The sequence below is a fragment of the Nematolebias whitei genome, chromosome 9 (genome assembly GCF_014905685.2).
Source record: "Nematolebias whitei isolate Nwh7 chromosome 9, NemWhi1, whole genome shotgun sequence".
NCBI classification, from domain to species: domain Eukaryota; kingdom Metazoa; phylum Chordata; class Actinopteri; order Cyprinodontiformes; family Rivulidae; genus Nematolebias; species Nematolebias whitei.
This window is the reverse complement of record NC_056506.1, coordinates 2,855,255-2,875,877: the sequence shown is the minus strand read 5'-3', so window position 1 is coordinate 2,875,877 and position 20,623 is coordinate 2,855,255. Positions and strand designations below refer to the sequence as shown.

General features: G+C 43.4%; 1 protein-coding gene across 1 annotated transcript in view; it reads left to right on the top strand.

Moving 5' to 3' along the window:
* The window catches only part of depdc5 (DEP domain containing 5, GATOR1 subcomplex subunit), a 393,910-nt gene that overhangs the window by 221,430 nt on the left and 151,857 nt on the right, over positions 1 to 20,623 (top strand). Inside the window, 1 exon segment of the mRNA XM_037681974.1 lies at positions 19,830 to 19,924. Coding sequence (XP_037537902.1) covers positions 19,830 to 19,924 — 95 coding nt within the window.

Below are 20,623 nucleotides of genomic sequence, written 5' to 3'. Positions count from 1 at the left end.
CATGAAACAGATCAGCAGCAACATGAAACAGATCAGCAGCAACATGATATGGTTTTTCACAGTGATTATTCTAGTTAGAGATTCATGAGTCTAACAGCCTCAGGGTAGAAGCTGCTCCTCAGTCTAGTGGTTCTACACTTAATGCTCTATGAAGCTATGAAGGCAGACATGGAAATTCAAGCAGAGGCTGCCTGACCCAAAGTTATTGTGTTATCAGAATTTGGCTTTCCCACTCAGCCTTGAATTGGCCAGCTATCTCAAACTTCTCCTGATTGTTTATGTGAACAAGAAGCTCTGCTTCCCCCCCATTGCTCCCCTCCCGAGGACATCTGTGGATCTGTGCCAAGAGTTGAGCCAGCTGATAGACACTGTGCCATCTTTATCAGGACTATGGAACTTTCTGGCAGTGTACACGGACAACTCACTGCCCTCGTCGGTCTCCTCATTTATAAATGTATTATGATGTCATCAGTATGTTGTTGTTTCATGTGCTGAGCTCATGTTTTTGCAACTTTCACACTGCTCACGTCTAGGACACAGTGCAAGACTATATTTTTTTAACACCTCTTTTTTTTTTTTTTGTAACACCGTGAAGCGTGTAGAGGTGGTGGACTTGCGGCTGTGTTTAAGGACTGTTTTTCCTGCAGACTTGTAAATCCAGACCCATTCTCTACATTTGAGCAACAAATAATCAAAGTTGGCTCTTTGAAAATATTTTACTGCATTTTAGTTTATAGACCTCGAGGTACAACTAGCGTATATTAATCAGAATTAAGATTTTCTGTCCTCCATTATTAAGTTTGAAAATGTTTTAATTTCAGGTGTTTTTAATTTAGACATTGTTGATGTTACCTGTAAGGCAGCAGCTGACCTTATATCCATCACAGACTCATTTCACTTTACTCAGCATGTGAGTGTCCCCACTCATTATAAAGGTCATACATTGGACCTTGTTTTTTCTTTAGGCCTGGATGTAGAAGATGTAAATGTGGAGGATATATTTTTAAGTGATCACAAATGTGTTTATTTTAACGTGTCTTTCAGTCCTGATCCAGTTCCTTTTAGCCTTTTGATCCAAAGGCGGATCATCTCTGAGCACACTCCTGAAGCTTTTATTTCTCTATTTGATTCTGTCTCTTTAGATTATGATATCATGAATGTTGATTCAGTTGTTTCTTGTTTTAACACTCACTATATGAAAATATTGGACACTATAGCACCTTTAAAACAGAGCACTGTCCAGCGTAAAAGCTGTCCTTGGATCAACACAGAAATCCTTAGTTTGAGGAGAGCATGTCGGAAAACTGAACGTTTGTGTAAACGTACTGGATTGGTGGTTCATGGACTACATCTTAAAGAACTGATCAGCTCTTTGAATGAGATGCTCAAGACTGCCAGAGCTCGTTATATTGCTAATCTCATCAAATCGAAAGAATGAAATCCAAAAGTTTGATTTGATACAATCAAGAACATTGTCTCTCCAGCATTTTTATCTCAAAGTGCTCTCACATACGCAGATTACAATCGGTTTTTTTTATTTAAAAAAGTTCAATCTGGTCCTCTGGACATTCAAAAAAAACAAAACAAAGCAAAACAACAAAAAAATGTAGAAACGTTTTGTCTCTCATCCAAGAGACTTCCTCAGTCTGAGGTGCTGTATTCAGCTCAGTCTCTTAAATAGCACCTTCTCAGAGTGGATCAACCAGTTTTGCTGCTGACAACCAAAACCAGCTGATCACATGCTCAAGAAGGACCATCAGCCTAACAATGGATCATTAGCACCTGATGGCTGTTTACTATTCACAGGAGGCTGAGTGATACCAGCAATCACAGCATTGTAAGAGGGGGACAGTTGAACCCAGAGGCTCCACCCCTGTTTAATGATGGACGGTTTCTTTTCACAAAGATGGCCTCCTTTACTCCTCTCTCAAACCATCGTTCCTCTCTGTCCAGGATATGAACATCTTCATCCCTGAAAGAGTGACCTCTGGCCTGGAGATGAATGTAGACCTCAGAGTCCTGGCCTGATGATGTTGATCTTCTGTGCTGGTCCATCCTTTTGGCCAGTGGCTGTTTAGTTTCCCCGATGTAAGACTGATCACCCTCCTGACACTGAACAGCATACACAACATTACTCTGTTTGTGCCGGGGGACTGGATCTTTGGGATGAACCAGTCTTTAATGTATTTTGGGGTTTAAAAGCCACTGGGACGTTATGTTTAGAAAATAAACGTCTCAGTTTCTCTGATACTCCCTCAACATATGGAATGACCACTGGTCTGGGTCTGGGTTCCTCCTTTTCACCTGATGGCTGACTGGAGTCCTGTTTGAGTTTCTTCTCTGCTTTCAGGAAGGCCCAGTTAGGATATCCACATTGCTCTAGAGCCTGTTTTGTGTAGGATTTCTCCTTCTGCCTGGCTCCTGAGCTAGTGGGGATGCTGTCTGCTCTGTGGTACAGAGTCCTGAAGACTCCTAACTTGTGCTCCAAAGGGTGATGGGAGTCAAACTGCAAATACTGGTCTGTGTGGGTGGGTTTGTGGTACACCTCGGTTTGCAAATGTCCTCTATCAGAGACTGAGACCTCACAGTCCAAGAAAGCCAACTTGCCATTTTTTTCATCTTCTCGTGTGAACTTGATGTATTTATCCACAGAGTTGATGTGGTCAGTAAAATGTTGGACTTCCTGAGATTTAATTTTAACCCAGGTGTCGTCAACATACCTGAACCAATGACTTGGTGGTGTTCCTGAAAAGGACGTCAAGGCTCTCTTTTCTACCTCCTCCATGTACAGGTTGGCAACAATAGGAGAAACTGTTTCTGCCTATAATATTGCTCCCCATATGTGAAGTAGGTTGACTGCAGGCACAGTTTCAAGAGTTGACACAGTTGTTCTGTGGAAAGTGTGGTCCTGCTGCTCAGAGTGGTGTCTGATTTTAATTTTAAACTGACTGTTTAAGTCACTAAGGAGTGTCCTAACTTTCTCATGATAGTCTTTCTGGTTCAAAATCACTGTGCACCTTCCTTTGTCTGCTGGGAGAATGATGATGTTTTTGTTCTTGCTAAGAGTGGTGAGTGCATCTCTCTCCTCTCTACTGATGTTGGAAGGTGGTGGTTTGGCATTGCTGAGGCAGGATGAAACTTTGATTCTGAGCTGTTCTGCTTCACCCTCTTTCATTTTGTTGTTGCGGATGGCTGATTCTGTGGCTGTGATCATCTCCACCAGAGGAATTGTACTTGGTGCAACCGCAAAGTTCAGTCCCCTGGCAAGAATCTCTGTCTCTGGCTGGGTGAGCTGTCTGTCAGATAAATTCTTCACCCACTTTTCTGTCTCCCTGGCATGTAATTGACTACTGGAGTGTTGTCCTACACTGAATGTGTTGTTATTGGAATAGTGATGGTGTTGATGAGTTATTAGTAAGTTAAACTTGTTTTGTTGTCGAGTCTTGGACTTGACATGCTGTGCTAAGCGTGCCTGATCTGTACAGTCCAACACTTGCTGAAGTGTGGTCTGATCTAGACACTTAGTTAGTTTCTGTTTAATGTGCTCTTCTTTGGCCTTCAAGGCCTCAATAGTAAAATTGGTCTGTCTCACCCGTTCATTCAGCAGCTGGGTCTGTGCCTTCTGAAGGATCTTGCTTGCCCGGTGCCCGCTGACCGAAGATTTTAGTTCCAGGCTCTTGGGAATGATGCCACTTTGTCGACATCTGAGGTTGAATCGCAAGTGGTTCCTGTAGTCTGCCCTCTTCCTTGCTGTTTTCTCAAACTCTCTAACTAGTTTGAGGCAATCCTGGCCAAAGTGGTTCAAAATATCCTGATGCATGCTCAATAATCCAGGTAGAAAAATCTAAAAAAGTTAAATCTGGTCCTCTGGACATTCAAAAAAACAAAACAAAGCAAATCAACAAAAAAATGTAGAAACGTTTCGTCTCTCATCCGAGAGATGTTTTGCTTTGTTTTGTTTTTTTGAATGTCCAGAGGACCAGATTTAACTTTCTTAGATTTTTCTACCTGGATTATTGAGCATGCATCAGGAGTTTTTTTTTTATTATTTCATCGATAAGGTTTCCAGCATTATGGCCAGTATTTGTCCTTCACCTTCCCTTCTGCTGGTTCCTTTATCACTGACCCCTGATAAGTGGTCCTCTTTTACCCCAGTTTCCATTAAGGACATCTTAGATCTACTGGGTCATATGACACTGTCATCGAGTCCCCTTGATGTCCTTCCTACGTCTCTTTTTAAATATATTTTTATCTGTATTGGCCCCAGTGTTGTACAAGTGATAAATTCATTTCTTTGTTCTGGCACTGTCCCACACTTCTTTTAAACTTCTGTCGTCTGTCCTTTTCTAAAAAAGCCAAACTTGGATTCTTCGTTGCCTGAAACTACAGAACTATTTTCAAACTTCCCTTTCTATCAAAGATCCCTGAGAAGGTTGTAGCACAACAATTAAACTGCTTCTTGGAGGTCAATGACATCATGGATTCTTGTCACTCTGGTTTTCACAAACTGCATTCCACAGAAACAGCATTATTAAAAGTTTTTAGTGACATATTGATGGCAGCTGATTCTGAAAACAACACTGTGTTTGTTTTATTGGACTTGACTTCAGCCTTTGACACAGTGGATCACACTGTTCTTATCAATAGAATAAGAGATCTATTTGGTATTTCTGGCACTGATTTAAATTGGTTTATTTCTTGTTTATCTGAAAGGTCTTTTACTGTTTTTATGAATAACGTTCACTCTGATGTTGCGCAGCTGTCTTGTGGGGTACCCCAAGGTTCAGTTTTGGCCCCAATTCTCTTTTTATTGTATTTATGCCCTTTAGGTTTTATTTTGAAATGTTACAGTAATGCGTCCTACCATCTGTATGCTGATGACATTCAGCTATACTGTTCTTTTCGAGCCTCCGAGTTCCATAAATTGATTGAACTCAGAAACTGTCTGTTAGAGATCAAAACATGGCTGAATGACAACTACCTGCAGTTAAATGCAAATAAAACTGAGACTCTTATTATTGCCCCTGATGATAAAATTCCAGTTATCAGGCAGTATCTGACTAGATCTGGGTTTTGGATCAGCAACAACAACAACAAGCCCAAGAGCAGTTTAACAATTTTATTGTAAACGGGAAAAACTCTGGTGGAGGTCTGGGTCCTGGGCCGGGTCCAATCTGTCAAGACAGAAGAGTTAGTGGCTTTGACTAAGTTCTGGACGTGCAGGTGTAGTGGACTAGGCCTATGTCAAAACTGACCAGATGGACAGAGACTGTTATTTCATTGATCTGCATCCAGAAATACAGTTTGAGCCATCTGGAGACTTTCTTTCTTGAATTAATCAAGTAGAAAAGACAATTCTCTATGATCATTACTATTTTACAAATGTTTGATAATCAAATTGTGTTAGTTCACTCAATGTTTACAGGTTGAAGAGAACTACTCATTTTATTTACATAAACAGTAAGTAATGATTTTTATTCCTCATTCAAAGAAGAAATCAGGTTAATATGCATTTCTTGATTTTTCTGTCTTCAATGAGCAAATTTGTAAGTATGTTAAAGGTCGAACTTCGGTCAACTAAAATGTTTACTGAGAAGAAATGTCATGTTTAATCTTTACAGCAGATAATCAGAGTAGAGGCTCCACGAAGTCTCGTTTTCTCCAATAATCTTTCTGTCTGTTTCTAAACAATCTCATTCTCTGCCCTTGACTGTGATAACACCTTACATCACAAACCACACCTCTGATCTGGTCCATCCACCAATCAGAAAGCTCTAAAATGACCCGGAAGTCAACTCATTTAAATGTGGCAACTTCCCGGTTCTCGCCAGAGAGTAACAGAGTTAAAGAGTGAAAGAGAAAAAGAGTTGCAGTTCTCCTGGAGAAGAGAGATGAAAAACTCTCTGATGCAGTTCTTGGAGAAGAGTTCCAGAGTTTAACTCTCTGAAGAGAGTTCTGAAGGAGTTCAGAATTCTGACATTCCAGGATGCAGAGAGGATTTTGGGAGTATAACTTCTGTTTGGATAACCTCGCACGACTCTCTAAGGGTTTGGCTGTCCTCATGGAGACGCTGAAAGAGTCAGAAAGGAACCCTACGCCGACGCTGATTTTATCATCAACCAGGTAGAAGGTTCTATTTTCGACCAAGTGTACCGTGGCCAAGCTGATTCCCCAAAGAGCGTGCACGTTTCTGGTCAAACAGATTAATTCCCTCACACATCTCTCTGTAAGATAAATCTCCATTTTCCATCTTAAACTCTCCTTTCTCCTAAAATCATTACAGATATTTTAGAAATATCTGAAGCAAAGTTCTCAATCACCGCCGTGTGATTGATGTCTGTTGTTCTGCTGAGAAGTGAGGACAATCTCCGTATTGTTCCAACTTTCTGTGAAACTAGCCATGTTATTGTTTTCATATTTTGCCAAATTAATGTAAATGTTTGATGTTAAACTTTGATTCTGCAAATAAATGTCCGCATTCATTTGATGGGTCAAAGATAATAACGTCTCTCGTTCGCATTTCTGTTAAACTCAACGCACGACATTTACACAGTCAGAAAGATGAAGAACTCGTGAAAAATGTATGAATATATCCAGCATATGTCATACTACACAGGTGAATGTTGGTGTCTGCACTAACCTTCTGTCTTGATGTTGCAGCAGAGTCTGTAGTCACACTGCAGTCGGTGATGTCCCTCCAGAAGAGCAGGTTGGTGCAGTGGAGCAGATTAAAAGGACTTGAGGTCCAGAATAGGGAAATCCAGAATCGTGGTCTGTGAGTCGTTGCAGGGGTCAAAAACCATAGAAGAGGAGAAGCGAGTACAGGGCTGAGTCGTGATCCAAAAGACGTGGTCAAAAGGGGAAAGTACAGAGTCAGAAACCATGGGCAGATAGGCTGACACAATCCAAGAGGGTTCAGGCAAGGCGAGGAGTCAAAAACAGGCAAGGAGCCATGGCAAGAGACAAGATCAGGTATGCTGGATTTCTACTGCTTGAAAGGTTCGAGAATCTGGCACTGACTGAGTGAATGCATGGAGTTTAAGTAGGGTGGAGAACAGGTGTTGAGCATGAGCTTGATTGCTGGGTGAGAGTGAGTGATAGGAACAGGCAGAGCTTGGCAGGAAAAAAACCCACAAAAAAGACAGGCTGTGAGAGGCAAAAGCATGACAGTATCTTACGTTTTTTAATCCTTCGGTAAATTATAATCTCAGAAATCTGGGTGTTGTCTTTGATAGTTATCTTTGGACAGTCATTGTAAATTATTAGTTTTTACCATCTAAGAAACATTTCAAAACTATGATGTATGATATCACAGAAGGGCCTGGAGATGATTGTTCATGCTTTTATTTCCTCTCGTTTAGATGACTGTAACAGCCTTTTAATGGGTCTGAATAAATATTCCCTAGCTCGCCTTCAGTCTGTGCAGAATGCTGCTGCAAGGCTGCTAACTAGAACCCACATAACACCTGTTCTGGCCTCTCTGCATTGGCTCCCTGTGCATTTCAGGAGTCATTTTAAAATTTTGGTCCTAACTTTCAGGGCACTTAATGATCAGGCTCCCAAATATTTATCGGACCTTTTAAAGCCTCTCTGTCCCACCAGGACTTTGAGAACTTCAAATCAAATGTTGCTGATGGTACCAAGAACTTAAAACACATTAAAACACGTGGAGACAGAGCATTCCAAGCAGTGGCCCCGAGGCTTTGGAACGCTCTCCCTCTGTCACTGCGCAGCTCAGATTCCATTGACTCTTTTAAAAAAGATCTTAAGACTTATTTATTCAGACTGGCTTTTAGTTAAATTTTGTTTACTTTTAGGCCGGAGCAGCGAAGCACTGCGAAGGCCTATTGTAATCGCTTTGTTCAGGCCCGAACTGCAATTTTTTTGATAAATGAATTGGCGTTTTGGGGGCTTTATATCCCAAAAGTCACCAAATTTGGCGGATGCATCAGGACTGGTGAAAAATTACGTATTTTAAGGGCGTGGTAAAAATCGCAACAGAAACGGATCAATCAACCGGATCAAGAGTGCCACCTGGAAATTTTCAAAAAACCCTCCGCATTAACCTTAATTTGTCGTAGAAGCATGAAATGTGGTACACTTGTCCAATTCCCAAAGATGCACAGAAAATCCTCTGGCCCCAACGTAATACGATAAACAGGAAGGTGGCCATTTTGGAATGCCGTCCCAATTTTCACACCTTTTTGGCGATTTACAGCCTCCGCATTTGAACAAACTCCTCCTAGGGATTTCACTCAATTGGTTTCAAACTTGGCCATTTTGTTCAAAAGGCATGGGGGACGAAAAGCTATCTAAACAGTTAATTTTGAAGCATGCTGAAGAGGTGGAGCCAGACCTCAAAGTTTGACATCTTGTCATGAATAACGAAATGCTAATAGCTTCTACACGAAAACTGTCTGAGACATCAAGCCTTCAGTGATTGATCCACATCCGGTCCCTTGCAAGACTGAAAGGTCAAATTATGACATAACTTAAGCCATGCCCCCTGACAACAGAAAGTGTAAAGTTTTACGTTGAACGGTCCCTATCTGACCCCTGTTACCTAATCAGCATGATAGTGTGTCCAGTGACCGAAGACATGTTGGTATAACTTGCTTTCCAACACTGACAGTTTTGGGTGGAGCATGTGGGCGTCCCGACGTGGCGAAGTAAGACGTAACGCCGTCGCCATACTTTTGGCTCTAAATTCCACTGATTTGAACCAAGGTGCACCAAAATCAGTATGATCGATCATTATCCACCCCTTGAACAGGAAGCCATGATAATTGGCCAATAGCCTCCACAGCGCCCCCTAGAAAATTTTAAAACCTCAGCCCCAAGCCATTTTTTGACAGATAATTCTGAAACTCTGTGAACATCTGTATCGTCACAGGACCTATGAAAAAGTCTCTTGGAGCCCTGGTACAAAGTCAACAGGAAGTCGGCCATTTTGGATCAAAGGGTCATTTTGGGGCGTTTCTAATTGCGAATTTTAACAAACTCATCCTAGGGATTTTGAAGGATTACCTTCAAAACTTGATTAATATGCCCTTAACACATTGGGGAGTAAAATTTATCAAAAGCTTGAGTTTTCTTATATGGTAAAGGGGCGTGGCCAGGCCTCAAAATTGCGCTTCACGCTGTAAATTTCCAAACGCTATGACTTTCACATTGAAAGACCGAAATGCACCAAACATGTTATGAGTCATCCCTGTTGGATACCCAACAAGACTCTGTGGTTATATTCTGATGTCATCAAAGCCCCGCCCCCTCAGAACAGGAAGTCACTTTTTTTACTTGGAATGCTCCCTCTCTGACACCCTTGACCTAATCAGGATGATCCTGTGTTAGAAGACATATAGCAAGTTGGTCTGACTTACTTTAAATTACAAACAGTTTTTGAAGGAGGATGTGGGTGTGGCGGCGTGCAGAATTCAGAAGTGACACCGTTGCAATATGTTTGGTTATAAATTCTACAGATTTAAACCGAGGTGCACCAAAATCGGTATGATTATTATATGATTATCCACCCTTTGAACAGTAATCCATGATAAGTGGCCAATAACTTCCACAGCACCACCAATATTACTCCTATAGTTATATCTCAGTGATACATCATCCGATCTGAACCAGATTTATTGTGTGTCATCAGTGAGCATTTCTAGACACATTGGTAATGTGCTTTAACATTTGACTCCAGTGCACCCTCTAGATTATTCCAACAGTTATATCTCAGTAATACATGATCATATCTGAACCAAATTTTTGGTGCATAAGTGAGCATTTCTAGACACATTGGTATTTTTGTTTAAGTTTCGACTCCAATGCACACCCTAGATTATTCCAACAGTTATATCTCCATCCATCCATCAATCCATCCATTTTCTTCCGCTTATCCGGGGTCGGGTCGCGGGGGTAGCAGCCTAAGTAGGGAGGCCCAGACTTCCCTCTCCCCAGCCACTTGGGCCAGCTCTTCCGGGGGAATCCCGAGGCGTTCCCAGGCCAGCCGAGAAACAAAGTCCCTCCAGCGTGTCCTGGGTCTTCCTCTGGGCCTCCTTCCAGTGGGACGTGTCCAGAACACCTCACCAGGGAGGCGTCCAGAAGGCATCCTAAACAGAAGCCCAAGCCACCTCAACTGGCTCCTCTCGACGTGGAGAAGCAGCGGCTCTACTCCGAGTCCCTCCCGGATGATCGAGCTTCTCACCCTGTCTCTAAGGGAGAGCCCAGACTCCCTGCGGAGAAAACTCATTTCGGCCGCTTGTATCCGAGATCTCATTCTTTCGGTCACAACCCAAAGCTCGTGACCATAGATGAGGGTGGGAACGTAGACCGATCGGTAAATTGAGAGCTTTGCCATTTGACTCAGCTCTCTCTTCACCACGACAGACTTGTACAGCGCCTGCTTCACTGCAGACGCTGCACCTATCCGCCTATCGATCTCACGCTCCATTTTTTCCCTCATTCGTGAACAAGACCCCAAGATACTTGAACTCCTCCACTTGGGGTAGGACCTCCTCCCTGACCCGGAGAGGGCACTCTACCCTTTTCCGGCTCAAGACCATGGCCTCGGATTTGGAGGAACTGATCTTCATCCCGGCCGCATCGCATTCGGCTGCGAACCGCTCCAGCGAAAGCTGTAGATCACGATCTGATGAAGCCAATAAGACCACATCATCTGCAAAAAGCAGAGACGCAATCCTAAGGCCACCAAAACGGATCCCCTCAACACCTTGGCTGCACCTAGAAATTCTGTCCATAAAAGTTATGAACAGAATCGGTGACAAAGGGCATCCTTGGCAGAGTCCAACTCTCACCGGGAACAAGCCCGACTTACTGCCGGCGATGCAGACCAGGCTCTGACACCGGTCATACAGGGACCTAACAGCCCGTATCAAAGGGCCCGGTACCCCATACTCCCAGAGTATCCCCCACAGGGTTCCCCGAGGGACGCGGTCAAACACCTTCTCCAAGTCCACAAAGCACATGTAGACTGGTTGGGCAAACTCCCACGCACCCTCCAGGACCCTGCTGAGAGTGTAGAGCTGGTCCAGTGCTCTACGGCCAGGACGAAAACCGCACTGTTCCTCCTGAATCCGAGGTTCGACTATCCGACCGACCCTCCTCTCCAGAACCCCCGAATAGACCTTACCAGGGAGGCTTAAGAGCGTGATTCCCCTGTAGTTGTAACACACTCTACGGTCCCCCTTTTTGAATAGGGGGACCACCACCCCGGTCTGCCAATCCAGGGGAACTTCCCCCGATGTCCACGCAATATTGCAGAGTCGCGTAAGCCAACACAACCCTACAGCATCCAGAGCCTTAAGGAACTCTGGGCGAATCTCATCCACCCCTGGGGCCCTGCCACCGAGGAGCTTTTTAACCACCTCGGTGACCTCAGCACCAGAGATTGGAGGGCCCGATCCAGAGTCCCCAGGCTCCGCTTCCTCAGTGGAAGACGTGCCAGGGGGATTGAGGAGGTCTTCAAAGTATTCCGCCCACCGACCCACAACATCCCGAGTTGAGGTCAGCAACACACCACTCCCACTATAAACAGTGTTTGTGGCGTACCGCTTTCCCCCCCTGAGACGCCGGATGGTAGACCAAAATCGTCTCGAAGCCGTGCGGAAGTCGTTCTCCATGGCCTCTCCGAACTCCTCCCATGCCCGAGTTTTTGCCTCAGCAGCCACCCGAGCTGCATGTCGCTTGGACTACCGGTACTCATCAGCTGCTTCCGTCCCACAGGCCAAAAAGGCCCAATAGGACTCCTTCTTCAGCCTGACAGCATCCCTCACCGACGGTGTCAACCATCGGGTTCGAGGGTTGCCGCCGTGACAGGCACCGAAAACCTTGCGGCCGCAGCTCTGGTAAGCCACCTCGACAATAGAGGCACGAAACATGGTCCACTCAGACTCAATGTCCCCCACCTCCCTCGGAACATGTTCAAAGTTCTCCCGGAGGTGGGAGTTGAAACTCCGTCTCACAGGAGACTTTGCCAGACGTTCCCAGCAAACCCTCACAATACGTTTCGGTCTGCCAGGTCTGACCGGCATCCTCCCCCACCATCTGAGCCAACTCACCACCAGGTAGTGATCAGTTGACAGCTCCACCCCTCTCTTCACCCGAGTGTCCAAGACATGTGGCCGCAGATCAGATGAGACGATGACAAAGTCGATCATTGAACTGCGGCCTAGGGTGTCCTGGTGCCAAGAGCACATATGGACACCCTTATGCTTGAACAAGGTGTTTGCTATTGACAATCCATGACGAGCACAGAAGTCCAACAACAGAGCACCACTCTGGTTCAGATCAGGGGGGCCGTTCCTCCCAACCACACCCCTCCAGGTCTCACTGTCATTGCCCACATGAGCATTGAAGTCCCCCAGCAGAACAAGGGAGTCCCCAGAAGGTGCACTTTCCAGTACCCCCTCCAAGGACTCCAGAAAAGGTGGATAATCTGAACTGCCGTTTGGTGCATAAGCACAAACGACAGTCAGAACCCGTCCCCCCACACGTAGGTGGAGGGAGGCCACCCTCTCATTCACCGGGGTGAACCCCTATACACAGGCACCAAGTTGGGGGGCAATAAGTACGCCCACGCCTGCTCGGCGCCTCTCACCAGGGGCAACTCCAGAGTGGAAGAGTGTCCAGCCCCTCTCAAGGAAACTGGTTCCAGAGCCCAAGCCATGCGTAGAGGTGAGTCCGACTATTTCTAGCCGGAACCTTTCAGCCTCACACACCAGCTCAGGCTCCTTCCCCACCAGTGAGGTGACATTCCACGTCCCAATAGCCAGCTTCTGTAGCCGAGGATCAGACCGCCAGGGTCCCCGCCCTCGGCCACCACCCATCCCACATTGCACCCGACCCCTTTGGCCCCTCCCACAGGTGGTGAGCCCATGGGAAGGGGGACCAACGTCTCCTCTTCGGGCTGTGCCCGGCCGAGCTCCATGGGTAAAAGCCCGGCCACTAGGCGCTCGCCCACGTGCCCCACCTCCAGGCCTGGCTCCAGAGTGGGGCCCCGGTGACCCACGTCCGGGCAAGGGAACACTAGGTCCATTTGTGTTTCTCATCATTGGGGTCTTTGGGCTGCACTTTGTCTGGTCCCTCACCTAGGACCTGTCTGCCATGGGTGACCCTACTAGGGGCATAAAGCCCCTGACAGCATAGCTCCTTGGATCATTGGGACACTCAAACCCCTCCACCACGGTAAGGTGGCAGCCCAGGGAGGGGCAGTTATATCTCAGTGAAATATAATCCAATATGTGCCAGATATTTTGTGCAGGATCAATGAGCACTTCTAGACACATTGGTATTGTTGTTTAACTTTTGACTCAAGTGTGCCCTTTAAATTATTCCAACAGTTATATTTTAGTGATACATGATCTTATCTGCACCTGATTTTTTTGGCTTCATCAGTGAGCACTTCGTGACACATTGGTATTGTTGATTCATGACATCACTTAAGCCCCACCCACTCAGAGAAGAAACTGTCGATTATTGAATGACTCTTCCAGCTTAGCCTTGTGTAAGATATGACTGAAACTGTAACTGTTGATTACCACACGACATGTTGAAAATCCTAAAGAAAGTGATTGTCAAACATTCGCAACAAAACAGGAAGTCACAATTACTCCTGTCTGGAAGGTTGGATTTCATGTATACTTGTAAGACCTGGAGCTGGACTAGTACTGACATGGACAGAAGGCTATGTCAATGATTCAAGAAATGCGCCTCGTGGTGAACGCATGTGGGATTGGCACGAGAGCGTTCGCGATGGTGACTGGGTGGAGTGGCTGGAGCTCGTGCTATCGCGGTATAGCCAGAGCGTCGCTTTGCTGAGAGGGCCTTCAATGCTGCTTGCAGCTTTAATTTTTTATTTATATTTTATTTAGAGAAGCAAATGGTACAGACAATTTTTTCTGTGTACAACTCAATTTCCACCTCACAGTTGTGAGTGTGGGACTAACATTTGTTATTCCAGGTTGTTGTTTTTTTTTAAGAAAAAAAGGAGAAAAAAAAAATAACCGAACAATTATAACACATAAGTGGGGGTGGGGGAGAGAGAGCTTACTCCGATTCTTTTCATATTAGGAGAAAACACCATCAAGTGTGTAAGTTTGCCACTATCAAAACAGGGATACATATGTAACATCACAATATTATCATGTTACCGACATATTTAATCCACGGGGATTACTGGTTTTACATAATTTGTCCATTTTGACCAGATCCTTAAAAAAGATTCCCTTTGACTTTTAACAGAGAATGACCACTTCTCTATAATGTAATTGTCCTGTACAATTTTTAACCAGTCATCAATTGTAGGTGCTTCAGGGTTTAACCATTTTCCAGTGATAGTTTTCTTACTTGCTGCCAGAAGTATTAACAACAGTTTGTTTATCCTTCAGAGTCCAGTTAGCAAATGGAATGTCTCCTAAATACAAGTTTTCACATTTACAGGGAATTCTCTCAGAAAAAGATGTTATTTAAGTGATCACATAACTGGTTCCAGAAGGGTTTAATCACTGGGCAACCCCAGAAAATATGATGATGATTTGCTCCAGTTGTCCCACAGAGTCTCTTAACAGGTGTCTCCACTGCCCTGATGTTTTGTCTGAGCTGGACTTACTAAATATTGAACAATGTTTTTCCAACAGAATTCGCTCCATGTGTTGGAGCTCGAGGTCATCCAGTGTAATTTGTTGATCCTTTCCCAGCCTTCAGATGAGATAATTAAATTTCCTTCTAATACCCACTTATTTCTGATATAGTCTGTGTCACCTTGTTTAGATGATATAATACCATTATATAGTCTAGAAACAAGTTTTGTGCATGATTCTGATTTCAGCAAAGACAGAAACACATTAAAAAATCCTAATTCAGCTGAATCCAAATTTTGTTGTATATTTTCATTAAAATAGGCCCTAACCTGCAAATATCTGTAGAAGTCAACTTTTTCCAGCCCGTTAGACCTCTGAAGTTCCTCAGAACTCTGAAACAGCCCCTTCTGGGTAAATGTGTGTTGTTAATCCTTTTGAGATCCATCCTTTAAATCTCCCACCATTCTTGTTTGGTTTAAAAGCTGAATCAAAGACACACCATCTGAGTATTTCAATCTAATTATCTATTTTACAAATTTTAACTATCGTTTTCCAAGAATCCAACATTGTGTGTAGCATTGAGTCATGTGGTATCATCAGGTCCTCTTGTAAATCTTTATCCATTAACACTGATATTAAAGGTATTCCTTCCACTGTTCTATATCTTTCCATCCTGCATCATAAGATGAAGAACATAGACAGATCACTGATCTTAACTGAGCTGCAAGGTAATACTCCTGTAAACTGGGAAGACCCAGTCCACTTTTCTATTTCTTTAACTGTAGCGTTGTGTATCTCACTCTTACCTTTTCCCCTGCCAAATATATTGCGATATTAATCTATCCCATTCTACAAATCGTCTTTCTGGTCTCTGAATAGGTAAACATTGAAATAAATACAGGAAGCGAGGAAGAATGTTCATCCTGACTGACTTTATTCTGGAATATAAAATTGAAAAAGGGATCAAGTTCCATTTCTGTACGTCTGATTTCAACTTTGAGGTTAGGGATCCATAGTTGGCATCAAAAATCCTACAAAAATCCTTGGGTGGTGTGACCCCTAAGTATTTCATTGGATTCTGCTTCCCAGTTCCATTTGTACAAGTTCCTAATTTTGTTCTGTGGATTGTAGTTCAGAGTTAAAACCTGAGTCTTGGTAATGTTTATCTTATAACCTGATAGTGGTCCATATTCTTCAATTATTTCCATAAGTGTAGGTAGAGTTTGATCTGGGTTTGTTAGAGTTAAGAGTAGATTGTCCGCAAACAAGGATAGCTTTTGTTCCCCAGATGACATCTGAACTCCTGTTATGTCGGCCCTCTGCCTTATCCAATGACTCAACGGCTCTATGAAGAGGGCAAAGAGGAGCGGCAAAACACAGCATCCCTGCCTTGTACCTCTTTCCAAAATAAAGTGCTCTGATAGATCGCCATTAATTTTTATCCTAGCAGATGGTTTATCATATAATGCCACAATTGCATCAATTATGGTCTGGTGGACCCCAAATTTGGACATCACTTTATAAAAAAAGGACCATCTGACCGAGTCAAAAGCCTTCTCAGTGTCTAAACTTAGTACAAGGGTCTTTATTTTTTGTTGTACTACATGATTTAAAATATGCAAAGTTTTTCTGATGTCCTGTGTCTGTCTCTGTCTGATGAAGCCCATTTGGTCCTTATGAATTATCACTGGTAAGATTTTTTTCCAGTCTTTGTGAAATTATGGCAGTAAATAATTTATAATTGATGTTTAGCACACTTACTGTTCAGTGATTTGTAGACATACATGAGTATTTTGAACTGGATTTGAAAGTGAACCGGTAACCAGTGCAGTGAGGCCAAAACTGGTGTAATGTGCTCTCTTTTGCCTGTACTGGTTAAAAATTGGGCTGCTGGACTTGGGTCGAACAGTTTTCTCTGCGTCAGTCATTTGTAAAATGTATTTAATTTCCTTTGAAAACAGCCTCTGCTCTGCTTCCACCTCGCTCTGTTCAACTTGTGCTGCAGAGTTTTTTTTTTTCAAACTTTATTCAGTCAGTCAGCATTGACAATGAACTGCAGCTGAACAATACGGCTCCGCAGCACCGTGACAGACGCATAATCACGTGACACAACGAATCGATAATGAAATTCGTTGCCAACACTTTTAATAATCGATTTTTATCGATTCATTGTTGCAGACCTAGTCCCATCGTATTGTTGGCCCCACATCTTCATTCTCTTCCATGTATCTTTTGATTTCAGTTTTCATATTCTCCTTATTGATTGTATTATTTAATAGGTTTGTATTTATTGGGTATTAATTTGGGTTCAACCTAACATTAAAATCTCCAGCACAAATGATTATACCTTGACATTTTGTTGCTGCTAGTTCAAGTATGTGTTTATAAAAGGACCAATCACTACCAGGTGGGCCATAGATGTTAACGAGACTTACCAGGACACCATCTATTGTTCCTGTGATTAAAATAAAGCGACCCTCCCTGTCTTTGTGCGCTGCAACAGGCTCATAGTGTAGGGCATTCGATATTAAAATTGCCATCCCTCTTTGTTTCCCCGAGCCGTGGGTAGAGAAATCACATATTTAAACCTCATCTTGTTCAGCCTGGCATGTTCAGAGTCATCTGGGTGGGATTCCTGCAGCATTGCTATTTGAACTTTATCTTTCTTTAGCTTAGATAGAACTCTCCATCTTTTAATCGGGTTATTTAAGCCATTTATATTAATTGAAAATACCTTTATTTGTGTATTCTCCATTTAGGTAATTTTCTCCTTCATTTCACTAATGACACTTGAAGGCCCCCTCCCACTCACTAAAACTAAACAGGTGAAACAAAAACATACTTTCAAACAAAAACTGTGAAAAAACAAAACAAGTTCTGCTGCCAATGCAGGGGTCTGTTAACTAGACCCTGTTGAGCCTCTTGGTGACAGTTCAAAAGGGAAAATCCTCCCAAGACCATTAAGGTGGGCTCTTACAGGTGCAGCAGCCCATAAAAGTGAACCCCCAACAAACCTATTTGTAGTCCCATCATCCCTAAATCAGCCCTCTGTGGACTTGTCTCTGAGAGGGCTATCCAAAGAGGGAGAGTGACGGATCCTTCAGTTCTCATGATGCTGGTGGTTAAGTTCTCTTAAACGCCCAGTGCCTCTCTTTATAAGGTTTCCCTCTTGCAGAGCTGGAGGCGTCTTTCTGTGGTTTTCCCTCCTTCCTGCTCCAGGTCAGCCACTCAATCTGCTCCTTCAGGGAATCTGGAGATTTGGTTACTTTTACTTTATAGCCTTTTTTGGCCAGGTCCTCAGTAGCTTCCTCTATAGTGTCATAGGTTTTGGACCCTTCTTGGTGGTTTACTCGCAGCCTCGCAGGGAAGAGTGTCTGGAACGGAAGGAACCCCGTTCTCTTTCAGAACCCTCTGAACCTCAGTGTATTCTCTGTGCTTTCTGAGGATGGCTGGTGAGTCATGGTCCAGATTTATATTTTTCATGCCAGACCTTATGTTGCAGAGCCTTGCGAAGTAATGACTCTTTACATCTGAAGCTTAAAAACTTCACAACGATTGAACTTGGTGGCACGCCCTCTGGCGGTTGCGGACCCAGCACCCGATGTGCTCGCTCAATCTGCATGTTTGACCCACTGCCATCCAGACCGAGCCCCTCTTTCAATAAAGTCTCCACAAAGATAATCGTCTATTCAGAGTCCTCTCGGTCCCCTCTGGAACGCCATAGATTCTGAATTTTTTTTCACCTAGATCGGCTCTCCAGGTCTACCAGCTTATCCTCCAGCTTCATGTGTAGTGATAGTAGCTCTGCTACCACTTCCTCCGTGCTTTGAGTTCGCTCCTCAGTCTTCTGCAGCCTTTCCTCCATTTCATTAATCTTCGCGTTAGCCTTTTTGATTTCCTCTTTGATAGTAGAAAGTTGTTCTTTGTTTTCCTGGTGGAACCCTCTCAGTTCTTTTACTAACACTTCCAAGCTAGCCATTCCATCCTTAGATGCTGCTAGCTTGATGCTAAGCTGCGTTAGCTGTAATTTCTCCATCCGTGTAACTTGTCCTTTCTCTTCTCGAATGTTGTATTGCCGTTGGGGCTTCGTCTCCATCTTACCCCCTCTAACTGCTTTTTGTTATGCAATTTTACTCAGCTGAATGGGAGTAGATCTGTAATTTTGCCAGTTCTCTCAGGAGCCTCTTTACAAAGCGGCCATCTCTACATTGTTCCAACTGGAAGTCCTGTTCCACAATTTTTATGCTATTTCAACAATTTATATATCAAAACGTTCAGCTCTTTCAGGAGAGGGGCGCTATGACTTCTGGTATTGGTGCAACTTTAGATATTTGTAGATATTTAGACTTTACCACCATTTTCTTCCCCAGATGAAAATAAATTAAGCTCATTTTACATCCTTCATATCTTTTGATTTGTTTACAACCTTTTACTGCTTCTTTCACATTTTGTTCGGGTTCACTTTCTTTCAGCTTCTTTGTGCAAAATTGATTAAAAAAAATTCAGCTACTTTCAGTTGTTTTTTCAACTGTTCTGTGCTCTTTTCAGCTTTATTTACCTAAATTTTTTACATCTTCTCGTGTGAGCTTGATGTATTTATCCACAGAGTTAATGTGGTCAGTAAAATGTTGGACTTACTGAGATTTAATTTTGATAACACCTGACCATGTGAGCAGCTGGTTCTGGTTGTCAGCAGCAAACTGGTTGATCCACTCTGAGAAGGTGCTATTTAAGAGACTGAGCTGAAAACAGCACATCAGACTGAGGAAGTCTCTTGGATGAGAGACAAAACTTTTTTGGATTTTTCTACCTGGATTATTGAGCATGCATCAGGATACTAACAATGAAGTGCAAAAACACACAGGGATAAAGAGCTAAACTCAGAGGAAAAACACAAATAACATAACTCAAAGACAAATATTCCAAAGGACTGAAAAATACTCAGAAACCAAAAAGGGAATAAGAATAAAAATTAAACTCAAGGAACTATATAAATAGCTGAAAAGCAAAAGCTATGACATCACAAGGACTTAAATTTAAAAGCTTTACTCAAGGTACAGTCCATGGCAAACATAGCTCCATTTTTTTTATTTTTTGTTCTTTGGGGAGGGGGGGACATATATATATATATATATATATATATATATATATGGTCTTGATGACCAAAACTGATACAGATGTGACATTCTTACAGATGCTGCAAATATTTGTTGTTGTTCTTTTCTCTTTAAGGCAAACAACCTCCAGGCAAGCAGGTGAAAATGGCCTCTACACATGTGTAGGAGCAGAGGAATTCACTGGAAGTCCTGGGAGCAACAACAGTGGTGGTATTTCTACTCAAAAACCAACTAACTCAGCTCTATGCGGTCATAATGAAGTAGAGCTGTCATTTCTAACCCAGGCCTGAAGCCCGGCCCAGCCCGACCTGAATTTGGGGCGGTCCGGGCCATGATAATGTGCTGGATGGGCGGGCCAGGGTTGGGCTTTTGATTGCGTCAGTGGCTCAGCCGCAATCCAATTATATGGCAACATGGCTTGCCATACAATTACCAGCCGCATGCGGCCATATCACCGCAAGTTGACCGGCCTTGAAAGAGGTAAAATAAGGTTCAGTTGAGCCTGAGATGGGATTATACTGCCAGGAAGCTATCCATCGCCCAAACGGACATTCATTCAGCCGCTGCACTCAGCAGACGCGCGCAGCCGATGATCCTAACAGGTGAGCTCCCAAAGCAGACGTCAGAGAGGGATTTAATGTGCTTTGACGGCCATGAAAGAACAAACACCACCTCAGCTCCGATCTTCTACCCCTTTTATTCAGCCACGCGCGTCCGCCGACCATTAATAACTAAAAAACCGGATTCCAAAAAAGTTGGGACACTAAACAAATTGTGAATAAAAACTGAATGCAACGATGTGGAGATGGCAAATGTCAATATTTTATTTGTAAAATAACATAAATGACAGATCAAAAGTTTAATCTGAGTAAATGTAACATTTTAAAGGAAAAATATGTTGATTCAAAA